General features: G+C 37.9%; 1 protein-coding gene across 1 annotated transcript in view; it reads right to left on the bottom strand.

The window, feature by feature from the left end:
- Positions 1–27,225, bottom strand: part of si:ch211-196i2.1 (collagen alpha-1(I) chain) — a 104,795-nt gene that overhangs the window by 2,373 nt on the left and 75,197 nt on the right. The window contains exons 30-66 of the mRNA XM_040158036.1: positions 26,419–26,463; positions 25,275–25,328; positions 24,767–24,820; positions 24,548–24,601; positions 23,468–23,521; positions 23,064–23,117; positions 20,600–20,644; positions 19,804–19,848; positions 18,572–18,679; positions 18,341–18,394; positions 18,177–18,230; positions 17,385–17,438; positions 17,026–17,133; positions 15,930–15,983; positions 15,533–15,640; positions 14,881–14,934; positions 14,612–14,665; positions 13,873–13,926; positions 13,731–13,784; positions 12,396–12,503; positions 12,169–12,222; positions 11,990–12,043; positions 11,711–11,764; positions 10,937–10,990; positions 10,482–10,535; positions 10,336–10,389; positions 10,061–10,114; positions 9,061–9,114; positions 6,831–6,884; positions 6,672–6,725; positions 5,995–6,012; positions 5,647–5,700; positions 4,892–4,954; positions 4,356–4,521; positions 3,500–3,609; positions 1,376–1,456; positions 662–844 (exon numbers count right to left, since the gene is read on the bottom strand). Coding sequence (XP_040013970.1) covers positions 662–844; positions 1,376–1,456; positions 3,500–3,609; positions 4,356–4,521; positions 4,892–4,954; positions 5,647–5,700; positions 5,995–6,012; positions 6,672–6,725; positions 6,831–6,884; positions 9,061–9,114; positions 10,061–10,114; positions 10,336–10,389; positions 10,482–10,535; positions 10,937–10,990; positions 11,711–11,764; positions 11,990–12,043; positions 12,169–12,222; positions 12,396–12,503; positions 13,731–13,784; positions 13,873–13,926; positions 14,612–14,665; positions 14,881–14,934; positions 15,533–15,640; positions 15,930–15,983; positions 17,026–17,133; positions 17,385–17,438; positions 18,177–18,230; positions 18,341–18,394; positions 18,572–18,679; positions 19,804–19,848; positions 20,600–20,644; positions 23,064–23,117; positions 23,468–23,521; positions 24,548–24,601; positions 24,767–24,820; positions 25,275–25,328; positions 26,419–26,463 — 2,484 coding nt within the window. The remainder of the gene's footprint in view (positions 1–661; positions 845–1,375; positions 1,457–3,499; positions 3,610–4,355; positions 4,522–4,891; positions 4,955–5,646; positions 5,701–5,994; positions 6,013–6,671; positions 6,726–6,830; positions 6,885–9,060; positions 9,115–10,060; positions 10,115–10,335; positions 10,390–10,481; positions 10,536–10,936; positions 10,991–11,710; positions 11,765–11,989; positions 12,044–12,168; positions 12,223–12,395; positions 12,504–13,730; positions 13,785–13,872; positions 13,927–14,611; positions 14,666–14,880; positions 14,935–15,532; positions 15,641–15,929; positions 15,984–17,025; positions 17,134–17,384; positions 17,439–18,176; positions 18,231–18,340; positions 18,395–18,571; positions 18,680–19,803; positions 19,849–20,599; positions 20,645–23,063; positions 23,118–23,467; positions 23,522–24,547; positions 24,602–24,766; positions 24,821–25,274; positions 25,329–26,418; positions 26,464–27,225) is intronic.

Raw genomic sequence — 27,225 nt, 5'->3', positions numbered from 1 at the left:
TTGTCTATACAATCTTAGAAAATATGAAAAATACCCAAGGTGACACTTTCACTCCTCTATTTATTAGATAACTTTTCTCCTCTAATTCCAGGGATGCCAGAAGTTACATCCAGGATTTTCAGGACTTGCCACCAAACCTTCATAAATATGATGTCTCCGACCTCAAACCATTACCAGAGCTTCGGGTCCCTCGACACTATGTAACATAGTGGAACTATGTCCAGAGGCATCGAGTTCCTCTATCCAACTTCGATAGCAACAACAAACACAACTACTGCTAACAATAACAAGCTAGTAATAATAATAATAATAAAGAACTGTGTTGCCTTTACTATCTAACATACCTTTATATATTTTGACTTAAAGCTCAAGTATGCAACTTTTTCTAATGTTTATTGTAGTTGAAACATGCTCCATAACATATCTTAATGCGGAGAGGTGTTGTCAAAAGCTTTTTTTGAGCGAGCCTCACCCCTCTAACCAATCAGGGAAGGCCCAAGTCAGAGGAGAGAGCTCATTTCTGTCAGTCATTATGTGATCAATATTCCTCCCACCATGTAAAAGAGATTTTACATGACAACATCGGCAGCATGACTAGCGCGCCCTCGAGGCTCTGAAGATTAGAGCTACAAAACCAAGTTTAGAAATTATTTGAACATACCACACAGTCCTTGAGTGCTCCAAGGTAACTTTGCTTCCTTGTGTCAGTGAGGAATTTGATGTCTCTGTCTGTCTGGCCCAGTCTGTGTCCCGGATGGCAGGAGTAAGTCACCTTCTGGACGGCAGTGCTACTGTGTAACCTCAGAAAACGCAGCTGGACCACATTAGCACCTGGATAGTAAAACTGAAGAGAAGAACTGCAATTTAGCGTACGATCAGTGTAGGCTGGTTCGCGACAAGGGATCAACAATAACAGTATTAACAGGTAAAAAACAAACTATTTGAATGGAAAATGAACAAAATGTCATTAGTAGAAAATTACTGATAGTATCTCCTACTGTGACGGACAACGTCACAAAGTGGAGCATGTAGTGTTTTTCCTCAGGAGTTGATGAAAAGACAAAACCAGACGTAAAAAGAGAGATTATTGGTCTTAATTTCATCAGATGGACGGAAACACCAAAGACAAATTACGCTAATGTAGGTCCATTTCTGCTGGATGTGTAAATAGGCCATACAAACTATGTGAAGAATGTTAGTGCCTGTGTATTTCAGATTGTTGGGGATTTCTACTGCCCCCAAATGCCCTATAATATCACTGACAGCGGTTTTAATGTATTTGATAATTGCCAATCAGTAGCCTGAAACTGCTGGAGAAGTGATGTGACGTATTAGCATAAATGTGTATTTTTCCATTCAGGGGGGATTCACCCACCTGAAACCCCTGCTCCAGCCTGCTGAGCCACTCAAAAGACCCTTCTTCAGAAAATTCCTTCATCCAGGCTTTCATGGGCAGCTGCAGGCAGAGGAAAGGAGGCACACATTTGCAAATCTGAACGCAAGTGCCGCTTTCATATAAAAAGACTTGTGAAGGTCAATGATGTTCAGACAGCTGCTGATGGACCCGCACGCAGCTCAAGCATGAACCAGAAGTAAATTGGCCAACGTGCATCTACTTCACGTTACCCGTGACCAATTCATTTTATTCTTCGGATGATTGAGTCAGTGCTTTATGGAGTACTGACTGTATGAGCTTGGAAAGGGTGAGAGGTGAGTGTGTGTTTTGTGCTTTCATACAGACTGCAGTACAGTATATAATAAAGAGAATAATAACATCTGTCTACTGATCATCCTGACGCCCTTTGAATGGATGTAGAGCCTCATTTAGCCATGCATCGCTCCCCTCCTTCCCACAGGAAGGCAACATTTTTCATGCACAAAGCTTCATTTATTGAAAACTGTCTCTTTTTATAGAGTAATTCAGCAAATAGATACCCAATTCCTAAAAGGTCAGCATACCTCTGGATTTCAGAAAGCTAAGGTGAACAATCGAGGCCATCATGTTGAGCTCTAGTAATTGGTTTTTGTGTACAATATGTATATTCTACCTTTGCAGTATTAACTGGTATATTAATAAGTTTAATGGTTTTAATTTAAAAAAAAAAATCTTTTTCAATGTAGAACGGTCTCCTGAGATCTACATCTCCTTTACCAGAGACTCCTCGCTAATCTGGCAGCACATTTATGTTATAGCCAGACTATGTCACTTTTAATGAACAGCGGTGACTGTGGCTACAAGTGGGCAATTAAAAGATAGTGCTAAAACACAGTGTAACAGTAGCACAATTCGCAGTGTCCCTAACTTAGTAAGGATCTGTTTTATTGCTTATTGATTTAGCTTTTCATTTGTCAGAAGAACTTTGTGTTACTTCTTCCCTAAAAAGTTAAGCCGTCTTGCTTTAAACAAACCAACACAGAGCCAAGATTCATTGAAGGAAGATTTCTGAAGAACAGTGGCAAACATAAGAGAGATCCATCAAAAATAGAGAGGGAGGAATGAAACCAATCTGGCTTTTAAAATACAATAAAACACACATTTTCTAAAAAATAGTATTTTACTAGTCTATTATACTTGTACGGTAGATATTTTTTAATCTATACTTTTTAAAATCTAACATAAATTGTGTTTTCAACTGTTGTTAAATGTTAATACAATTCTGCCAAAAGTTCTCTTGAACTTTGCAGAAAATTTCCCTTATAATTGAAAAAAACACGTATCCTGCCGACAGCCTTTGGTTTCAGGTCAATGAGCTAGCAGCAGCCTCTACTGGCACTTTTTAACAAATGCTTTCTCAACAAAGGGTCCAGTTGTTAGTAAGTAAGGGTTGATGCATGATTTTTACTGGTGAGGAATGAACTTTCAATTTCAGTTCACTGGCCAATTTTCCATAACAGTTACGGTTTAACTGACATTGTCACATCCACCGTTTTGTCAGATCTGTAACCAATCAAATATCGACAAGCATCTTTCATCTACTCTCCAAATGCCCTTGTCCGGCCCTTTTCTGTCGGTGCTCCATTAATTATAGCTGTTTTGTAACTGTTGTTTGTAATTTGAGACGTTAAATTAGTTTTTCTGTGATAAGTTTACGGCTAACCAAGCAAGCTAATGTGTTGCTAGCGTTGAAAAACTGAACATTCTAGGACAGAACATTCCAGGGAACTGCTAATGTAGGTTGGAAGAGAGTGTGTGTGTGTGTGTATGGCAGACAGTGGATCTCAGCAATGAAGTGAGTGAATAGAATTTTTTCATAACTGTTACTGTAGAAATGCTGCCCAAACTACCAAAAATAAGGTTTGGGTTGGGAAAAACTGAACTTCCCTTACGTTCAAGTCATCACTGCAGATGTCTCAGTTGACACTATGAAAGTGTGAAGTGACCGATAATTCATCAAACTGAGATTCAGGTCATACAACACAGCTACGTGAAGTTAGAGGGCACGTCATTGATCCAGAAGGTGCAATTTCCTGCAGCCCTTCTCTGGTGATGTCTTTGTACCTGAGAGTCTCGAGGAGGAAGGCAGGTCAGTTTTGATGTTGAGGAGAAGCTGCAGTAGGCCAGCAGAGCATCAGCTGGGCTGCCCTGGTTGGGGTCAATGTAATACATTCCTGCAGAGAAAGGTTAGCAAGAGTTCAATGAGATCTGCAGGGATCAAAGTTTTGTTTTCCACACTGACAGGAAGACCCGAGCAGTACTGGACACACAGCCAGTACAGCCAACATACTGTACTCCAGTCAAGAAAGATTAAAGATGTCAGAGTGTAAAAAAACTGCAGTGTGAACGTTTTTTTGCTGCTCTGCCTAGTCCACTGATCTGCACAGATAATTCGATCCTTCACCTTTGATATTTAAAGAGAATCAGGAGCATTAGTTATTAATCATTTGTGTTTTTATGTCACATAAGAACTACCTTTTCTAAAAAGTATTCTTTAATAAACAAATGTCCTGAGCCAGACTCGAAAAACCCTGGGTCATCTGGGCACCCCTTGTATGTGTTTGCGCTTATGGTCAATGAGAATATTCACAACTGATAGAGGTGCTTATGTTTGAAGTTTATCAATGTCAATATTTAACAGACTTACTGAGGTTTTCTATTAATGTAAACTTTTCTTTTCAATTTTCCTACCAATGTGAAAGAGTCCTAAACTGAGTGATGTAGAATTTAGGATAGGTAGAGTCATAAATGTTACCGGATGCAATTATTACATCAGAGTAACGACAGCTCTCATGGAGGATGATGCACACATGCAAGAGAGAGGGCAGAGTTCAGAACTCCAACTAGAGTAACCTCAGTGATTTCACAAATACAGGATTTAAGTGTGGATTAGTCTTATCTCATCGTTTCTGTAACTGACCGCTGCTGTATTCGGGGTGACAGAGCCAGAGCTCCAGACAGGTGGTGGCAGGATGGTCCTTGCTGCCATCAGGAGGATCCACCAGCAGCTGAAGCTCCTGCTGCAGAGAATCCAGCAGAGTCTGGATCAGGGGGTAGTTGGGCTTATCAGACACGTACATCAGGCCCTGGACATGGAAAGAGAATCTTCCGAATTAAACACACAAACACAAACACACACACACATGCAGACAGATGCTTTAAGTTGGTTAAAAAGGTTTAGTGTGTTTTTGACTTGAATACCAAACAGCAATGCACAAAATAACAACATAATGCTCTCTTTATTTGCCATAACAAAGATTTAGATTCTAAACAATGTTTTACATATTTCTGATGTTTTTAGTTAAAATAACGTAATATTCAGAATAGCAAAACAATTTAAGCCCAATATTTTCTTCATTCGACATTTTGCACATGCTCTTACGATTAATGCTTTTGTAACTGTAATCCCACATTAAAAAATACTTTAATTGGACACTAAAGATATAAATAACTTGCCTTGAGTTGAGTCAAGGTCATGTTAAGGGACTGTCCTGGAAGTCCAGGAATGCCAGGGGGACCCTAAAACACAAAGTTGACGCACAAATGATTACACCACCAAATGAGAAAATATATTTTAAAAGTATCAAGATAAGATTTAGATTTTGAAAAACGTTGTTATCAATCACAAAGTTAAAGAAAATGGTGTTTTACGCATCTCTTTAAGGAAAAAAAATCTGTAAACCGACAATAACATTTATTCATTTTTTTGCTTTTATTTTGGCTTAAAAATCTTTGATTCATAGAACAAGTGAGTGATCAGGCAAAGAGTTAAAAAAAATAAAGAAATCACATTTTGACAGTTTTCTCAAATCCAGTAATGTAGTGTTCAACTTGAAAAATCCTTTCAAATTATAGTGTCACTAAGAATAAAACAATAACTCAAGTGACAGCTGACCAACTCTAAATTCTTTGCTTATTTTCCCTGAATGTTAAACAAATATTAGCTATAAATCAGTCAAATTATAATCTAAGAAAAATGTCAGACACATAAGAAGTATGCTCACTATGCTAATCTCAAATTTAACTGAACTAATTTCTAGGCACTATCATTGTAGACATTTGTAGGCATCTTTAAATAATGTATACATTTTGGATGTAGAGTATCTAGTGTATAGTATATGCTTTACAGTAACATGATAATCTAATTTTCAACCAGTCAAACTTTAATTCCGAGTTTGTTTCTGTGTTGTCTAACTCTGTTGTAAATTTACCGGTAGGCCCCTCCTGCCAGGCAGACCAGGCAAACCTTGGTATCCTTTCAAACCCTGCAGGGAGGAGAACGTATGATGAGCACAACATACGCTTCTGCACGTTTCCGCACGGTGCTGCCACACAATCAACTATAAAAACGCACTGCTATGGAAATAAAGGCTCCTGCAAAATCCTGTTACATTCTAACACCAACACCAAAGTGTGACAGCTTTATGAATATACTGTATGTGCTATCAGCATAAACCAGAGCGATCCTAATGTCAAAAACATACTCTGAGGTGTTTGCTTCAGATAATGGTAAGAGCTGAAGTGTGAGGACCAGAGTGCGTGAGTTGATGATTTTATACCTTGATTCCAAACAAACCCTGCATCAGAGGAGAGAACAGGAGAAGAACGGGGCATTAGTATGATTTTCCACTTTGTAGTGCACGTATCAGCAAAGACATTCGGAGTCCTTTAATCTACTGCATTATGAACACATCAGCCGATTTTATAATCCAAGTCAATTGATTTTTCCCCCCGTAAAACACAATGCAGTGAACACAGCCGTCATGTGCTGCTGAACTGTGAAAGATTCAAACAGACTCGCAGCTGATTAGATGGCTGACAGTCTGTACTATACAGGAAGGACTGAGGCCCATTATAAGACAATAACATTACCATCACATTTTCCCCTTCTGTGCTATCTCCATTGTTCAGATGTAATCTGAAAGACACATATCTGAGTGACAGATGAACTGCTTGAAATTAAAATACTGAATACTGAATATCCCAGACAAAGAAAAAAAGGATAAGTATAAGTAAAATGCATTGCCTGTGTAAGCTTTGTATAACCAAAGGGATTTTCACAGTTGCAAACTTCTTTCCATAAAAGAAAGCAAAAGCATAAAAAAAAACAAACTGAAAAGCAAAATACCAGTTACAAATAAAGGAGAAGAAGGATCAATGACAAATATATTAAATAAACAAAATGTACAGAACAAGTTTGTACAAATGTGTTTTACAGAGTGAATTAAAAACTTACAGGCAGTCCTGGCATCCCTGATGCACCCCTCAGTCCTGGAAGTCCAATACTCCCCTTAAGGTTGAGATCATAAAAATCTATTTACACCTAGTCAAAGTTCAAGCTTCAAAACGCAAGGACGAAACTAACATGACAAACTACCAACTTTATTCTGTGTACCTGCTCTCCCTTTATGCCCACTGGACCTGACAACCCAACAGGACCATGAATTCCCTGGAAAAAAAACAGAAAACACAGTAAGAATGACACAATGGGCCTCATGCAAGCCAACATTTTCCGATTCTTCTTCTAAAATTTTTAGTTTTCTCTGTGAGACTTGTTCATGCGAGTGTGCTCCTTTTAGACTGACGAATACCACCTCTTCATGAGGAGGCGTGTGTTTGTGAGATTTGTTCATTAGCATAATAAACAGCTTTAAAATTGCCACATAAGGCTGCCGGTTCTGCTTCATTAGTGGGAAAGCTTCATTCACAAAAATGACAAGCACTCAGATATTAAAATAGAGAATATTACAGCCCACAGTAGGAGATGTTACACTGTTGGGTGCAACAGAGGATGATACTGGACAGCAACTTGCATACAGACCCTGAGTCAGCGAGAGAGGTCATAGAATTTTCCTACCAACTACTGAAACTGCTGTGACGAAATCTGACAATAAAAATACTAAGATCTAACAAACCTCTCAGTAAATTGGCGAGCCATGATGATGACATGGTGAACAGAATATTAATCTTAAATTTTTATTATTTATATTATATTATTATATATATATATATATATATATACATCACGAATTTTGTTGGTATCTAAGTGAAAATTCTCAGGACAAGATAATTGGTGAATGCCACAAATTCTCTTAAATCGCCCAAACGTGCCAAGTAAGATGGAATCTGTTCGTACAACTGGTTCTTGCATGAGGCCCAATTCAAGTAAGACTTAAGAATTAATAAATTTCTACATGAGTTTTGCAAGATACTGCAAGATTTAAAATGGCATTAGCCATAAATCATTTCATCCTTTTGATATCTTTTAAACTTTTAACACAACTTGCCAAAATGAATGTGCATAGCGTGCATAAATAAATAATCAAGTGGACAGTACACAACATTTAGTATTTAATAGTCCTGTCCCTAACCAAGCACAGTGAACGTGTAAAAGATGACCCAAAAACTTCTGGTACAACTTTCTCTCTCTCCAAAATAAATAAAAACATTCTCGGATCATCAGCCATACAAGTAAATTACCGGGGCACCACTAAGTCCCTGCTATCAGATATCTATAGCCAGTCAGTAAGATGTCAAACAGCCCTCATCACACAAGACCCTTCATAACCCCTTTATAACGCAATTCAGCTCCTCCCTCATGGGAAGATCACTCCTTATTTACTATATAATGCTCCTTATTTACCCTCTGCCATTTTGTTTGAGTGTCAGAACGCTGACTGTGAAAGTTATACACGATATAGGGCTCTCAAAAATTCCCATAATGGAACAAAAAAAGTAGCGCCAATGGTATATGCACTGCTATCTACTACAATTCCCAAAATTCAATGCATCACATTCTCTAGATGTTAAAATTACCATTGTGCGACTCTATACCTCTCAGTGATGACACAAAATAATGCTGACAATGTTTCCGAAACCTTAATTTACTGCTCCCCATAGAGTAAACTATTTTGTGTCTAATATAAAGGGAGTAGTGAATTGGTGAATGAAGGAGGGATTTCACAGCCAATGTGAAAAGTTGTTACTGTGTGCACTGTGTGAGCCATGTCAAAGACAAATTTCCACATTTCCCTGTGATGGACAAGCGAATGGACACGGACATGTTTTTTTCTGATTCCTCAGTATGTATTGTATGTATGTATAACTAGTATATTGTTTCATAAGGCCGACTCCATGATTGAAATATGTTCAGTAACTGTGTAAGAATTATTATTGTTTACATATGACACACATAATATACACATACGTGGCAAATTATTTTTAGTTTGGCTTTAACTGCAAAAAAGTAAGAATCATTTTCTAATCATGGAAATTGTATTGAATATCTGTTGAAAATGTTGCAATCCTGAATCTAAGGACCTGGTTAACAGTAGTTACAGTATCTGCTTTTGCTACATAAACATACAATATCGATTATTAATTCTTACACGTTGACTAGAATGTGAAACACTTTTTAAATGGCATACATACACTGATAAACAATATATTTATGGAAATTCTTTACTTATTTACGGCAATTATTGGTAATGGGATTTAATGAACAATGCCTACTACTTTACAATTCTACCCACAGACAATGTTACTACCTTAACTATTATTATTATTTGCTTTGCAGACATTATGTTTATCTCCTTATTAACCCATTAAACCATGATAGCTCCTACCTTCGTGCCATCATCTCCAGGTGGTCCAGGCAGTCCCATGACTCCTTTCTCACCCTGAGGACAAAATACTGCAGTTCAACCTCCACGATAAAAAAAAAACAAAAAACTGTGCCGCTCTCCTGAAACCAAACTGAACCCAGCACGTAAACAAATGTAATGAGCTGAAAACAGCTCAGGTTTAACGGCATTTTTCATTTCGGCTTATTAACTCTATCAGTTGTAACCTCTCTTTGCACGTTGCGATGGCAATCAGAGCAACGTTAAAACTTCACGTGTCATTCGCATGAAGTGGAGGAAGAGGTTGTAAAGAATTAACCACTGCTGTGGAAAATTATTTGCCTATGTTATTAATTGGTTATGATACTGTTATGAGCCCTTAGTTGCTCTCAGTCTTACAAAAATCTCACAAATTTCCCTTATTAGTTTAATTACAGTTCTGTAATGAGCTAAAATTCCTTCTTATGAATTCATTTTATTAATTTTATTTTATATTTGCCTTTTATCATTACTATTTATGTGTACATGTACATTCAGGTGTATGCATATGTATGTATATATACTGTATACTATTTTGTATATATTTTGTTGGTTCTCATAGTAATTTTATTTTTGAATTTCCTAATGTATGTTAAGTAATGTATAGTATATTACTCTTATTGGAAAAAAAGAAAAAAGACTGTGGATTAATATTTACATCCAATGTTTCTTCGTTTTCGATCAGCCCTGGTTATCTTGAATATGAAATGGTACACTACATTTTTATTTAAAGCTAATGAGAGTCTTTCAGAAGTATATTGCATAACTTGAAGCAATAATAATAATAATAATAATAATAATAATAATAAATGCAACATTTTACTAAATCTAAGATAAACCACTATCATTTTAGCAAAAACAAAATGAAACTAGCCTTGTTTTAGCAAACTGAATCCAGTGAGATCCAGTTTGGTTTGGTTCAGCTTTCACTCAATCTTTGTCGAGTATTTTAATTCTTGATTACCTCTTTTCCCTTTTCACCTTGATCCCCTGGCTCTCCACGTAACCCAGGGATTCCCTGGGTGACAAAAACAGACGAATATATCAAACGGATATCAAGTCACTGTCTGATGAAATGCACTTTAATTGTGAAATTCATTACTTTGCAGATATCCTCTTTCAAAATCATTGAACGAGACAGATTGCTGAATAGACAATCTCAGAGCTAATGTGTGGATATGTTCAGCTATGACCAAAAATGGTTGAATGGATGTTAAGTGAAAAAATAAACTGACTTACGATGAGACCTGGCCACCCAGTGGGGCCTTTCAGTCCTATGTCTCCTTTTTCACCCTGAATGACAAAACATAATCTACTGTTGGCTCATACATCATAATTAAACTACATGTACACAAAGCCTGAGGTCTTGTTTCCATATATCCCACCTTTGGTCCTCTGTCTCCCCTGGTCCCCCTGAGTCCAGCCTTCCCCCGTTTCCCCTGAGGACAAGTTTGCCATGTTTTTCAATGAGGCAACCGAAAGCAAGAGGACACACACACGCGCACCCACACGCACGCGCATGGGCGCGAGAAACAACCTAATATTTTATGTATGAATCTGTTCATGCAGTGGCTGTCAGAATGGCTGTTTCTGGCCATTCTCCTTTTTTATCCCATGCACACCACTATATCTACATGAAAGTTGTTTTCACAAACAAGAACAACAAAGGCTCTTCACCACAAAGTTACAAAAAGCAATAGTATTACTATTACAAACAAAGATAAGGACTGAATATTGATCTTCTTGGACTCATTACAACTGTGGATTTTCCATCCTTACACTATTTAGAATTGCATTTCACCTGCAAAATTTTCATAACACTGAAGCAGAAAGCTCTTACCTTCCTGCCAACAAGTCCAGTCTTCCCTGGTGATCCATTCATGCCCTCGTCTCCCTGTAGGGGTAGAAGAAAAACTCATTATCTTTCGCATCTTCTTGGACAAAATCCAACTGCAAAATGTTTAGCAGCTGCAGCGTGATTTTGGTGTTGCAAAATCTGCAATCCAATCAACATGAAAAACATTTTCTTCTGAAAACATGTGAAAGTCATTTAGATGAGAAATGTCAGAAACACCGATACATGTATGTGTGTGATATGAAGAAATTTAACACAAAACATTTTCTAAGCTGTAAAAACATTCATGTGCACTGTGTATGGAGAATTTTTTAAATAGAATTTGATGGCAAAATGGAGTTACAATATATACCCTTTGCTGGTAGGGAAAGGTAACTGCTCCCGCAAAACTATCGTAACAGACCTTTTTGAGGCTGAAGATTTTGACATAGTCTGACGTGAGTGGCCAAAAAACTATTTACATGAAAGGTGGGTTCAGTACTCTGTTTCATTCTTCATGGTTACCAAAACAAACTGGGGGTGCTACTGAGCTAGCCCTGGCCCCCATCATACTTTGGTTAAATTTCAAATGCATGTAGAAGATTGGTGGAGGCTTTAGATAAATGACACTTTGGAAATATGCTTGTTTGCTTATAATATTTGTTAGTTAGATAAGAAGATCATTACCACTCATGTCTGTAGAATAAATATGAAGCTATAGCCACTAGTCGGTTAGCTTAGCTTAGCATTATGGCTGGAATCAGTGGGGAAACACCTTACCTTCTCCCCTTTCATGCCCTGTTTCCCCTCAGGTCCTCGTCTTCCTTGTACTCCCTGCACAGCAATAGTATTTGTTCTCATTTTGCTTATAACATAACTTGCTTTCAGACAGACAAGACATTACAAACACATCTGTACTATGATTTTTTGAATGTTTGGTTAATTCTCAGTAATTAATCACGACCAAACAACTGGTATAATTATAGACCAGCTACTGAAGGCAAAAATGTGATTTCATCATCTGCTGTGTTTCTCTGCTGTACACAGCCAAACACTTACAGAAGCCCCTGTGGGACCTGGAGGACCCTGGGGTCCAATCGTTCCAGGAGGGCCCTGAAAAAGAAGCGGAAGAAGTATGACTAACAAAGTTGAAAAAAAAAAAAAAAAAGGAAACTTCAGCAGTGGTAATTAACATCAGGCAAAGTGATGATGCTGCTTAATAGTGGTTTAGATTTCACCTCAAACCCTAGGAGAGCTGGAGGACCTTGGATTCCTGGCAGACCATCCTCACCCTGCACAGGTAATAAATATTAAAATAGATTTATGGATATTTGCACACAGCCATAAACTAAAAATATATACATTTTTTTCAATGAATGTATTCTTCAAGAAGGTATGGTCCCATGTAGTCATATTTAGTTGATTTATAATTGTCATACAGAAGGTACATGATAACCACACTAACCTGTTCCCCTGGTGGGCCTGGAGCTCCCGGCTCTCCCCTCAGTCCCTGTGGCCCTGGTTCCCCCTTTGCTCCCTGGTCTCCCTGAGGTCCAACTTGTCCTACTGGACCCTGCCATGCAAACATCATAAAAATGCACTTGCAATACAATGGAATCAACTTGAAAAGTTATGTTCTTTTGTTTTCTTTTCATTTGGGCTTACATTCAGAATTTACTTGAAGTTAATTAGATCAAAATCAGCTTTTAGTGTGAGATGTTTGGTTTCATGAAAAATAGTGAAAACATCAGACATCAAATACTGTACCACTTCAAACCTCTGCCATCTATCCAAACACAACATCTTCAAATTACTTGCAGTTCCTCAGCTATTGGTCATCTGCTTACGTATATGTTAATATGGCAACAACAGACAAGAACTAAATCATTTTTTTTTCTGGTTGATAATTCAGTTTAATATGATAAACAGAAGCAAACAAGACTAAGAATCTACAGTCATGCTGGCAGCTCTGTGAGGCTGTATGGGTACAGTGCTTCCTCAAGCTAAATGCTAACCTCAGCCTGCTAACGTTTTCACAAGGACAATGCTAACATGCTGATGTTGACCATGTTTGCCCATGATCACCATCTTAGGTTAGAATGTTAGCATGCTAACATTTGCTAAATCACCCTGAGGGGACCATGAATTTTATGGCGATACATCCAAAAGGTGTTGAGACATTTCAGTTTGGACCAAAGTGGTGGAACGCCCGTAGACTGACACAACCATGTCAAGAGCCATGTTGCTAGCAAGGATAAAAACCATGCTAAATGTACCTGATGCACTTTCTTATGTTTTTTTCCTTGCTGAGAATTTTCATCATCAGGAGTTCAGTTGTTAGAAGATGAAAAGACCAGGCAATGCAGTCTAAACTCAATATGTCCTTTGAATACATTCAACAGTACTGCACCACTACAATGACAATTAAAGCTTAAATACCACTGTAATTAGCTAAATGTCTCCTCCCTAATCAATTAAAGGTGTAGTCCTCCCATGAATAATGAACTTATAATGTTTGTTTGCAATGCTGTAATAGAACAAAGGGTAATTAGGCTTTTAAAAATGTTGCGTCCATTTGTGACTGTAACAGAACTGGGAACAAAACTACAATACTGCTAATATACAACAATCTGCTGAAAAAGAGAACACCAGTCAAAAGCAGGATGAGGTTTATAAAGTTCAGACAAGTACACACTGAGGATGACTTTAGTGCAACTGATGAAATATTGATTTGAGTGTAATTTGCATGGCAAACAAACCACTTAAAGTGAACACTTTCCTGATACTCAAGGACACTTACAGGTGTTCCCAGCCCCCCTGTGTCTCCTCTGACGCCACTTGCTCCAATTATTCCCTATGAACAAGACAAAGAGAGCAAAATGGATGGCTTTCCACATGCACATACTCTATACAGTGTTGTACAAAATGGAATCAGAGTTTACCTGAGGGCCTCCTGACCCAAGAGGTCCAGTAATTCCTAAGGGCCCAGACTCCCCCTGGAGAGATGAATGAAAATCTTTATCCTTTGACATTTTTTCTAATTTAACTGATTAGTTTCAAAAAGAGCTCTGTGGGTGATGCATTGTATACAGAAAAAAAAAGGTGTGTCAGAAACGCCACAGTATGTGTCTGGCAGGGTTGGGGTCCTCTCAATCGGGTGATTGCTGAGGACCAGCACTTTTACTCCTCGTCATCAGCAACCCTAATGTTTGTCCGCAGTGAATACCTGGAGCAGTTGTCGAAGTGACAAGTTCACACTCATGACCTTGCGCACGGAGTTACTCTGTGTGAGTTCATTTTTTACTTGATTAGAATGATTTTCTTATGAAAGAAAACTCTCCGATAATTCCTTTTTTAACTTTACACAAGCCCAAAATATGCACTGATGTGGAGTAGGTTACAATAACAGAATAACATAGAATTCTATTGGTTCTATTGGTTTTGCCACAGTCTGCTGTTGTTACGTAAGCAAGAAAAACCTTCATTTTAAATTGTGACTGTGATGATGAGTCATTCATATTACCAGAAATACGATCATTTCCAATTCTAAAATATCAACTAGAAGTAAACTTTTTGTCAACATTGTTTTATCTCTTTTTTGATATACTTAAATTAAACGGTTATTAATTCCATGATGATTGTATGACAGCAGCTTGTTACTGATTTTTTCTCTTTTGTTACCTTCTGTCCCTGAGGTCCATCTGGCCCCAGAGGTCCACGAGGGCCTGTGAATCCCTAAAAGGAGCACAAACACACCACAGACAAAACTAAATGTTAACATCGGTTTGAACCTGTGTGGAGACAGGAAGAACAATCAAAACAAAACATATCCGTCAGATGGATCCATAAATGTCACTCACAGCTGTGAAGTGTTCAGTAGAGGTTAATTCATAGGCCACTCTTAGCAGCATGACATCGACAGTATCAATACATCCTGGTAACAAACTCACCTTTAACCCCGCCAGACCTGCAGGTCCCACGTCACCCATCAGCCCCGGTTCACCCTGTTCAAGAGAATGAATGTAACATCAGGAACAGTTTCTACTGGTTTTCATCAATATGACTGATCACTTTTATATTCCATTTATACTGATAATTACATGAAATCTCGAATACTTGTGCTTAGCGGAACCAGTTTAATTCTGATCTTAGTGATTTTTGCTTATTTTCTCCTCATTTTATTGTAGGGGAACTCCAGAAGCATACAGGGACTGAACAAAAGATACCAATATTTCTGTTCTATCAGTTCTTAAAGTTCCTAGTGCCTATCCCTTCAGATTTTAAGGATATTACATAGTCACTACAGAAACAATTCCTACATTTGTAATCCTTCTTTTGGGGCTATAATACGTTAAACAGATTTTTATTACTGCATCTCTTCTGAACATATTATACAATTAAAACTTTTAAAGGATAAATACAAGTGTTAGTCTGCTCTGTCATTTCTTTCCAGCTTCCCTACCTTTCCTTTCCTTGTCTGTTTCACTCAGCTTCCAAAATCTAAAATTTTGGAAGTTTGGAGTATGTTCGGGTTTCATTCAAATGTGACCAAAACAACAAACACACAATTGCCACAAATTTGTGAGTAGTAAAAAGGCTCACCATTAGTCCAGTGTGGCCCTTCTCTCCCGTTGGACCACTTTTTCCATTTTCTCCAGGGGCTCCCCAGGGGCCTTCTCGACCAGACAAACCTAGAGGTCCCACTTCACCCTGCAACCAAAGTCTGATCAGAAACTGCAAACCTCATCAAATTTATGAGATTTATGATAGTGTTCCCTTTATTTATAAAGTCGTTTTTTATTGCTTTATGCAATAAACAACTATTTTATTTTGTAAAGCACTTTGTGTTATGTTGTGTTTGTATGAAATGACCGAGTGATTGATTGATTGATTGATTGATTGATTGATTGAAACATCACCCAGAGAGTCAAACTAACAACTATCCTCCTACATGTAATCAGAGATATGAACAGGAGTAAGTAGTAGTAGTAAAGTTTACCTTCTCCCCTTTGGGACCAGGATCTCCAGCTTCACCAGGATCCCCAGTATCACCCTGCACAAGTGGAGGTAACACAAGTCTGGAGATGAGTAGTTGTCTTGTTTCACTACACTTTAATTTTCATTAAATTGTATGTTAGTGGTAACTGAAGCTGCTTTTGATCTATTTTATTACTGTATATTGTCTCCTCTTGGTTTTTGGGTTCTTTTTCCTTTTAACTGTCCTGTTTTTTTTTTTAAATCCAAAGTTCTTCCCTGAAGCATTCATGAAGAACCACCAGCACGTTTAACTGTTTTTCAAAACAGCCATGTACATTAAACGAGAAACTGAAAATTTGTGTTCAAAATTACAAATAAGTTATTTAAAAAGCAATTACACACTCTATTAGCCTTCCCATTGGACTTCAAAAATGTTTTGTTGACAGTACAAAGATCATCATTAAATATAAGACAGCAGTGTAGTGCTTTGTTTTCAGATGCTTTAAGGATGGAAGGTAAATTTACAGTTTGTGCAGGACACATTTCATGAAGCTGAGTGATGACCTGTTGAAGGTATCACAGAAATTACAAGCTATGCCAGTTCTCTCTGCCTATTTTTTACATTATCAACATTTGACAAACCTCAAAGGAATATGAGTTGAGCACTGCCACCGACGCATCATCAGGAAAATGTAATTTCACAGTTTATGTAACAGTAATGGTGGTTTACTGGAATTCTTATACCTATTTTATGGAGCACTTTAAATATTTTTAGACATTATAGGTTGATAAACAATCTAATTATACAAAGAAATTTAAAAAAAAACAAACAAACAAAACAGAAAAACAAAAAACAAAAACAAACAAACACAGAAAACAAGCACATCTGTTCACCATAACACAGCACACTTTGGACAGACTGTTTGTGTGATGTCATAAACATGGTGATGATGGTGATGGTATCTAATGAGCTCCTTAAATTTTTCACTGAATTGAAAAATCACCTCCTGTGGAGCTGCTCTGTCATTTATGAGACAGCAGCTCAACATGTGTGTCAACATCTGTAACTGTGTAAAGTGAAGATCATCTTTGTATAAACAGCAGATAAATGCACCTACCTCTTCACCCACTGGTCCGGGTGGTCCCTGTAGGCCTTTTGGGCCCTCAAGTCCTCTCTCTCCTGGGAGCCCTGGAGGACCAGGTTTCCCACAAGGCCCTACATCCCCCTGTCAACATGGCAACATTAGAAGACAGGAAATCAGACAGTTATTGACTTCAGGCTTTTCAGTGAGAGTACACGGTTGGCTTTCTCCAAAACTGAGGCTGCAGACTGCTCCACAACATTAAACAGTCAAGTCAAGTCAACTTGGCTACATGTTGTACAAAACAAATTCACTTAAACGAATTTTTAAGTTGCTTGTGGTGTGTGCAAACAGGGACGCAAAGACTCAGGAATGGTGCTGCTGCAGTCACTGACCTGGTCTCCTTTCTGTCCAGGTGGGCCCTCGATTCCTGTTTGGCCAGGGAGACCCTGATGCGTGAAAAGTCAAAACGATCATCGACTGACAATGAAAAGTTCTTTGCTGTACTATTACGCAAGTAAATGTAGATGGACACACTGGGGATGTTTGATGCAAAAACCATCATGTTACCGCATGTAACTGTGTAAAGGTGACAGGGACTTTTCCATCATCTTATTTACTCTGTTGTCAGTTACAGTTTTCTCTCAAAATATAACTTCTATAAAATAGCTAATATAGCTTCTCCAATACCTGCCTGAATCTAAAATAAATCCAAGATGTTACTGATCACATGCATGACTCATGTTTGAGAAGCACCTGATCACAGGCTACATAGCAGTCTACGATCATCAAAAAGGTAACTGTTCAAACCTTCAGGCTAAAAATGTAACGTGATCAAGGCAACGTATGATGCTTGTTTAGATGAGATTAGATGTAGATAGATCACTGGTTAATGAATGCACTTCATTTCAAATTTATATACATTTTTATTTGACCATCATCTTTTTGCTTTGTTGTCATCTGCCAGTTCTGTGTGTTTGTAGTTTATCTATTATTTATCTAGTATTTTCTCTGCTGCTCTAGGAAGTAACTTGTAACTTTATTTTCTTTCTATAATTGTTTGGTTCTTATTTTATCATGTTTACAATAAAGGAGCATTAGAAAAAAATGGGCACAAGAAATAAATTATTTGAAATTAGATAAATGAAAAAATACCTTTCTAGGATTCACCATAAAACTTTACCAACCTGTTGTCCACCTTGTCCTGTGGGGCCGGCATCACCAGGTGAACCAGGTAAGCCCTGGCGATTATAGTATCAGTTCAGTAACTAAACATAAATTAAGGTTAACAGACAAAAAACTCTAAATAAAACACTGATATTACATGATTTTTATATGTACTGTAGTTTACCTTGGGTCCTCTTTTCCCTGCTGCTCCCAGGATCCCATCAGCACCCTGTGGGCCCTGAGGAGATCCAAGAAACATGCTGTTAAAAAACTTGTACATATTTTATGAATCAGGTTTCTATAATGTGACAGGTTGAGACGATTATATTTAAATGAAAATATAGATAGATGTTCATATTTCCAGACTACAAGTGGCATAAGGAAAAACAGCAGTTGATGGTAGGTACCCACTCACTGGGATTCCTGCTGGCCCCTGTGGCCCTTGAGGTCCTGGGGGCCCTATGCTTCCCCTGGGTCCAGGTTTTCCAGTTGCCCCATGAGCACCTGGAATACCTGGAGGGCCCTAGAAATCACAGAAAAACTATAATAGAGATCAATCTTAAAACATTTCTGTCAAAACAATCTAATCTGATCTAATTTTAATGTCACAAGTGAGTTCGAAAGACATTTTGAACTCTCCTGAATACAAATTCAAGTCTCACCCTGTGATTTAATCTGTAACCTGTCGCACATTTTGTATCTGGTGTTGCTTCAGTGTGTCATTATTATGTGAGCATATGTATTGCTATGTAAAGTTTGTCTATAACATTCAGTCAATTATGACTCATTTCAGTTGAATCAGTCAAATTTAAGTCAACGAGGCAAATAACAGATGCATTAGAGATCAAAGTAAGCACACATGCAAAAGAATACATACGTATGCAGGCAGAGGTTGTAAGACAACTGTTGGTTCTGTTTCTATGAATCAAGTGTTGCAACATCAGCAAGTACGGTCATGAAATGACAGCTGATATTTTCCTAATTTTTGTGATGATTTGTTCATTGACTGTGAGTAAAATATCATCAGCAAGTGCTGTAGGGACCTGACTGATAACAAATCAATTAAATCCCCTTATTTAATCAATTCAAGAGCATTGGACTCAATTTCACGATGGAGTGAATTCTTCCTCAGTGAGAATGGTTGTATCGATATTGCACTGATATTGATGTTATGCAATTTTGCTTTCAATCTCTCACTGTGTGTGAGGGATGTGTACAGCAATTCCGATCAAAGGGAGCTTCACCATTATGTTAAATCTGATTTATTGATGAGGGAATATACACAAACTCTTACATTCACTGGCTGAATGTAAGAGTTTTTTTGTGCAGAACACAACAGTAATACTTGCAACAGGTTTCTTCCTCTGGGCAGGCCGGCATCACCAGTACAAATTCTTGTGATGTTTGACACCAATAAGAAACATTGCTGCTTGATAATTACAGACAGACCATCCTGCTGTGCACATCCTCTCCTCATGATGAATCAATTTATCCAAATAAGAAAGACAGGAATATGTGCCCCCATCTAAAATTCAATTTCAATGCAAACACAAAGCCCTGTAACACAGAATGATGTGCCTTTGTGAAAATACAGGCCAACAAACTTGATATACAACCTGCTCGACTTCAGTATGAACTGTAACTCACTGCTGGGCCCTGTATCCCTTTGGGTCCTTCATCTCCAGGTCGACCCTGTTAGAAACAACATTATTTCCAAATAAGCCACTGGTTGATTAGGAAACAGAAAACTGAAAGACATGGTCTGTTAGTTCTGAAGGTTTCCCAGCAAATTTAACTGTGTCTGTCCCATGGAAATGTAGATAGCAGCATTTTTTACATTCCCACCAAGTGCTTGTGAGCAGCCTCCATGTCCCCAAACTTTCACCTTCTTCCTTTGTATTGGTGTCATGCAATCACTACTGGTAAAATTCAACAAAATCCCTTAGAATCCAAATAACAAGCTTCAGTGAGTGTAAAGCTAATGCTACAGCTAGCTTAAAAAATTCATAACTGAGATTCTGTTGTCCAAAAGAGCAAAATTTACAGTAACACTGGGAAATAAATGTTATTGTGTTAATTTTCATGAATGAATTGCATGAATTGCATCACTTTGCATCCTTTTCTACAATGGATAGATTTAGATCTGTAAATCTTTGATGCTCTTTGGTATGTTTTTGTTCACTGGGCTTTTGTCTGAGCATTATTAGAAAGAGAAGACAATTTACATGTGAACAAATTGTTAACATGTGTATGCACGTATGGTGTTGTACATTATGTGTGCTGTGCTAGTTTTACAAACTGAATTTCCCAAGGGACACTAGGTTTAAATGATTAAAAAGCAATGGCATCACAGTTTAAATCCATCAACAACATGTGGGGGAAGCAAAACATCTAGTTCTCTCTGATTTAGGGCAAAAACTCTCCTATTAAAGGTTTCTCTCACCTGAGGTCCCAGGAGTCCCTTCTCTCCAGCAGGGCCTGGCAGACCCTGAAAAAGAAAAACAGACAAGGCAAGTCAGAGCATACTAATTCCATCCAGGACTCACACTTGTATCTGAGCACTGTTAGTGAAAATAAGATAGAGGACATCTGAGTTTTTTGTGTGAGCTCAAAAATTTGATCTAATTTATATTCTTGTCTTTTTGAACATTTTCTCAACTGCTGTCTGAACTCAACTTGTGAAAAAAAATGGCAAAATGTATGATTGCTGTGCTTTTTTTTGTTCATGGTGAGCATGTTCTAAGAGTTGGATGGACTGGATCTTGTCAAAAATAATACCTTACTTATATTATTTTATGCCGATCGGATACATTTTTCATAAAATAAGCTATTTACTTTATATTTTCTTGTTTACTTTACAAGACATGCAGGCTAAGATTAAATGTATCCCGTGGAGGTTTCTTATAAACAAACACAGTTAGGCTCGATTGCTGCAGTTTGTTAAGGTATTGCAAGGGGGGGGGCATCCTTCTCTGTTAGCCATGTGTAGTGTGAAACTTTCTGAGGTTATCTCTTTGGAAGTCAGTATATTGTTTTTTAGGGCTAAATTTTAAAAATGTGCTAAGCATAAACTTCCAAATAAGTTAGCCACATGCCTTTTCTGCACTGAGAGACAGTATTACTGTTTGGTGCTTAGTGAGATAAGAATAGCAGATGGGGGGTAACATTCTGTGAGCTTTAATTAATGAATATCTCCCCTTGATGAATTATCTCACCCAGGCCTACGCCGCTGAGTTAGTTAAACATTTTTGGGGCATCTGTAGTGACTGTATCTACTATTACCTTACTCCTACACATGTAAATAAAGTTAGAAACTTACCTGGACCAATAAGAAAAGGAGAGTTTTTTAATGAACGGTAAACCCTGAACAGTTACTGTATCTTAAGGACGGTGAGGACTGAATTGTCACAGCATTAATGAGAAAATCATAGATTTAAAAGTCTTCATTTTTGGCAAACACTGATCCACACCAGCTCTGTCTACTCTCCATCTTAATATTTTTTCTTTTATCATCTCAAACTGGTTTCATGAACATGACAATGAGTTCATTGAACTTCAGTGGCCTCCCCAGTCACCAGATCTGAATCCAGGAGAACACCTTTGGGATGTGGTAGAATAGGAGACTGGCAGCATGAATGTGCAGCTGACAAATCTGCAGAAATTATGTGATGCAATCACGTCAACATGGCCTAGAATCTCAAAGGAAGTGTTTCCAACATCTTGTGGAATCCAGGCCACGAAGAACTGAGGCTGTTCTGAGAGCAAAGCCAGGACCTACCCAGTATCAGTGTGGTGTTCCTAATAAAGTGGTTGGTGGGTGTAAGTTGGAAAGCACTACTATGTTCAATTGAATGTTTTTCGTTTAACTTTCAGTTTACTGGAGTTTTAATTCTACATGTGTCCTGTGTCAGATGTCTGTTGCCTGCATTCAAAGGACTGACACCTTCTCAGCTCTGTTGACCTACCTACACACAAAACCAAAAGCTGTAGCTAAGTAACCCAGTAAACCCAATTTGGTGATTTGCTGGTAAGTCATACATCTTGTTGTCTAGATTTCTTCATGTCATGGTATTTTCTCTTGTCTTTATTTTTTCCATGGTGTTTTTTCTTTTTGTCTCTTTGCTGTTTTGTGTTGTATTTTCTATAGTGTTATTTTTTCCCTGTCAACTCTGCTGACATTTTTGCCATAAATCTCAAAAAAGAGATGTGACCCTGAGGGATATGAAATGCCCCGGATCCCAACAGACTATCCCTATAAGTAAAATAAAAGATATACGATAGTCTTTTTAATTGTTATACAGTATTTCAACCTGTAAGAGGTTCCATGACAAACATGCTTCACATTAAGATACAGTATAGTTATTGAAATACTGTTGAAACAATGGTCATATGTAAGCAAAACATCTACAGAATCTCACTTTTCAACCACATTTTAACCAAGTATTGACCTAGACCTGCAAACCCCCCAGAACATGCTCACTGTTGAGATGTAATGTTGGCAGAACACTATCAAACTCCTGCCACCATTCAGCACTAGCTGTGTGCTAGTGGAGAGAAATGCTTCACTGAGGATTTCCCCTGGCGCTCGTCTCACGCTGGAAGACAGTGATTGGAGAAACTCAGTTATTTGTCCTCCACCAGCTGGACGTGACATCTCACTCTGCCATTAGATTGGCCACCAGTGCCCCCTATAAAATCAATTACTGTGACCTGTTCACCTCCATAAACTGGCAGTCCCTGCACACCAGCTGCACACTTTAATGGGTTATTTACCAAATCCTCCTCGGTGTGACCCCATCATCGCTGAACAATACTTGGTCCTCCTCTCATTTACACCAACAGACCCAACAGTTCCATGGGGTCCATGGATAGGAAATAAAAAACAAAAATAAACTGTACAAACTTACGGCAGGTCCTGCCTTGCCAACAAACCCGGGTAAACCTCGTAAACCTGGCTGACCCTGGTGGAGAGGAAAAGAAGACATGATTATTATTGTGATTTTTCTTTCACAGTTAATTTTGCAGTGTTTTTGCTAACAAAGAGATTTTAAAAACTTTAGCAGTACATCTAAAAAAGCCAGAACTTGCCGACATTGTCAAAAATGTAAGGAAAAAATCTCAACATCGATTTCACTCTTCTGGTTGGATCACTGCCAATGACTCTATAATTTCCTAAACTTTTTAACATCCTTTACTGTTGTCATGTACAACAACACGTTTGAAGTACCTCTCCCGTTACTTTCTTCAATCAACAAATCTCACCTTTACATGGCTTTAACAGTATAGATAGGTGAGACAAAGATGACCATACCCTTTCTCCAATGAAACCTGCAGGCCCACGCATGCCCATGTTCCCTTGGATACCCTAAAGGTAGAGGGAATAACAGACGGAAGCATTGGATTATCAGTGTCACAAATCCAGCTAATCCAGCACGACACAACTATTGCCAGAAAAATGTTTCTCTCCTCAATCTCATGAATATATGCTAATTATGAAGCAAAAATAAGTATTTCCCAAAATTATTTTAACCATGTAGGTGAAATCTTTTTTGGTGCAGCTCACCCAAAATTTCCTCTTCACCTTCTATTACTGGAAGAATTTTCTGAGCTGTGCTTAGGACATAATATACTATAAATTTATGATGTCATTTTGCAGCAGGAAAAACACAACATACTGGGTGTACGGGGATACCAAAATCTTTCTTAAAACTCAATTAAAGCCATTCTGCCACTTTGAAAAAGTAATCATTATTTTTATTAATATTATTCTAAAAACTGAGAGGCTCCTCAAAACCTACCACACACAAAGCATATTGCTTTGTTTGCTTTGCTTTGCTCATTTCTGCCCTATGAGCACTTTATGTCATGTAACTCTGAATGACAAACCTCTTGTTTGTGTCTAAAACATCTTATACTTCAGTTGCAATAGCAAGTCTTGCTGCAACAGATTTTTGTTAAAGTTTCTGAATTATTTCTTAAAATAATAATCATAAGTATTTTGTGTCAACTGATAAGTGTGTAAGTTTAACAGGTAAGAATCTGTGCAGTCTCATAATATACTGAGTGACAATGTTTGTACTGTTGAACAGCTTTAAGCAGCAAAAATGATTATTTTACTGCAGATTAAACATTACATAGGTGAAAACAGAATTTATTAATTACTCAAATAAATGCTTTATTTAATATATCAAATCTAATTTGGAGATTTTTGCAAACATTACTGTAGTGTTCTACATCTTGATCATTTTGTCAAGGATCCATAACCAATGCTTTCACAGACATGTTAAGTCTATACTGTTCATCTACTGTATATTACCTATACAGTGTGTATATGGCATGAAAAGGTAGCGTAGGTGTTTCCTTGTATATGCCCTGCTGAAGAATCACTTACATACATGCCTACTGGGCCCTGAGGTCCCTCAATGCCTGGCTTCCCTGTGAAACCCTGAGAAAAAACACACACACACACACACACACACACACACACACACACACACACACACACACACACACACACACACACACACACACACACAAAACACACATCTATATAACACATAATTGACAAAATACACACATACAACAGGTATCTGTGTGCCTCTGGACTCACCCTCTCTCCTGGGGGTCCTGGTAAGCCTGGAGGTCCTGTCTTCCCTGGTGGCCCCTATCGGATGAAAACAGCCAAAGTACAAATCAATGTTAATCTATTGAACGAAATTAGATTTGCAGGACTGCACTGACATTTTGTCAGCCTAGACACCATGAAATTTATAGCAGCACTCACTGCAAAAACAAGGATGTTTCAAACGTGCCATTTAAAGAAACCTGACATTTTTGAAAAAATACTTGTTGGCTGTCTGACCAGAGGTTAGATTAGAAGACTGATATCACCGTGAGGTTTTAGCTAAACCTAGTTTCTCAGCTTTGAACAAAACACTGTTGGCTGTTGGCTTACATACCGTATTTGTTTCATAGGAAACAACAGCTTTCTCGAGCTATATGCTTCAATGGATCTGTTCATCTCAAAACTTCCTGCCTGACTGCCTCAACTCTATCACTTTCATGCAGCAGTTAGTCTCTTACATATGACAAGGCCATTGAATGACAACTTAGCGTACCAGAGAACCTGGTGGGCCATCTACTCCTCTCTCCCCAGCAATTCCTTGAAAACCCTAGAAAAGTAACAGTAATAAAAGATTTGTGAAAAACACAAAAAGAAGTGAAAAGGGACAGAGAGGAATGAGAGAAAAACATTATGAGAATTGCAAAGGTGCCCAAAGATATGAAAGTGTGTATGTAAACCAAACTGTCATTTATTGCTTGCAAATAACAGACTTGCACTCAATAGTTACATTTTGGGTTTAAAATTACTTGATTCAGTGCTTCACTAACAGTTGCTTAATCTTCCATTTAATTTCTTTTTGACCATTCATTTGATGGAATTCATGAAGCTGCTCCCTAAATGTCATTATGGATAATATATTGGTAATCAAGAGTTTAATGAAATACTCTAAAAGGCTGCATTTGTCTGTGTTAACTAGAGCATTAATTAATCAATGTGGTGTAAATTTGGTCATACAAAACGTGTTAGTCAGTGGTACATCTGGAGTTCTTAAACAGTAAATCCAGTTTTCTCAAGAGATTCAAAGTTTTAACACAAATTATTCAACACAAAATATTTTGTCTCCGGCTGTTTTTTGTGGTTTTAGCCCTGTAATTTCACTGAGGAGAAATCTTAAGGCTACAGCGTTCAATGATATTTTGCCCATGATTATGGGATGACATGTTCAACAAACACATATAGGTTCAATGTTATGGTGTCCACATACTTTTGACCAACAAGCATGGTTATATGACATACAGAATCTGTAAGCATGTGTGTGATACACACACACACACACACACACACACACACACACACACACACACACACACACACACACACACACACACACACGTACTTGCACTATGATCATCCCCAGCCACTCCTAAAACTTTTATTAAACACACCTGATATGTTTAACTGGCTGGTAGCAGGTTCTGTTGTGTCTTGTTAAAACCTTTTTCTTAGCAGTGTTTGTTGTGTTTGCCTGCTCATGAATCTATAAAATCCTCCGTTATTTGACCCTGGGATGTCTTGTAAAAATGTAAGAATGTGTTTGCATTCAGTTGAACCCTCCAGCTTCTTGCAAAGAGCCAAAAGACGAGCTGGAGGGATGATGTCATGGAGTGAACGTTGAGGGCGTTCTGTGGCAGTCTTACCGCCACTCCTTTACTCCCGGCACTGCCAGCTGCACCCGAGGGACCCTGAAACAGATAAAATACCACACAATGAAATTTTTCCCAACAGCAGATGTCATTCAGAGTGCAAATATATAGAGTGTAAATATCATCACTTTAAAGAATTAATGAATAGCACATGACAGCACATGGATCTTCATCTTATCAAGCCTCTTAATCATTTTCATTAAAACTTTTATCATTTGTTACAACACATTTTCTCACAAAACTAAGATTTCAGGCTAAATACAGAAACAGGGTAAAAATGATTACGAAGATCGAAACTTTTTGTAGTGTATACCTCTATTACAATTAAACAAATCTCGCAGTCAAGCAAAGCCTTTGTCTTTCAGTATTGGATAAAATACAGTGATGAATAAATGAGACAGAGATACAACATTAACTCTGCACCACCTACTGTACTGTAGAGCTGCAAATGTACAACAGCTCACCACAGTACTGCACAAAGACTGCCTCCTGCTGTCTAAAACAAACACTTACTACATAAAAGTAATCTCCACTCAACTTGGGAGTCAGTTTTGACATTTTTAGGACATTCCTGTTTTAGCAGTCTTTCAGTATGTCACTCCTTAAAACCGTCGCCCCAACAGCCATATAATCCAGTATTCAGAAATAAAGAAATGTGTGATTATGTGCATTGCAGTGTCTCTTCCCTCTGTAGCCATCATCCTACAAGACCTGTATCCTCTAAAAGACAAAGCTGGGAATAAAACTGAGTAATCAAGCATGTGTGAAATAAGTCCACATATTGATATCAAATAATTCACA

This window comes from Xiphias gladius, chromosome 20 (assembly GCF_016859285.1).
Source record: "Xiphias gladius isolate SHS-SW01 ecotype Sanya breed wild chromosome 20, ASM1685928v1, whole genome shotgun sequence".
Lineage (NCBI taxonomy): Eukaryota > Metazoa > Chordata > Actinopteri > Istiophoriformes > Xiphiidae > Xiphias > Xiphias gladius.
Note: the sequence above shows the minus strand (reverse complement) of the source record. Positions and strands in the feature narration are given on the sequence as shown.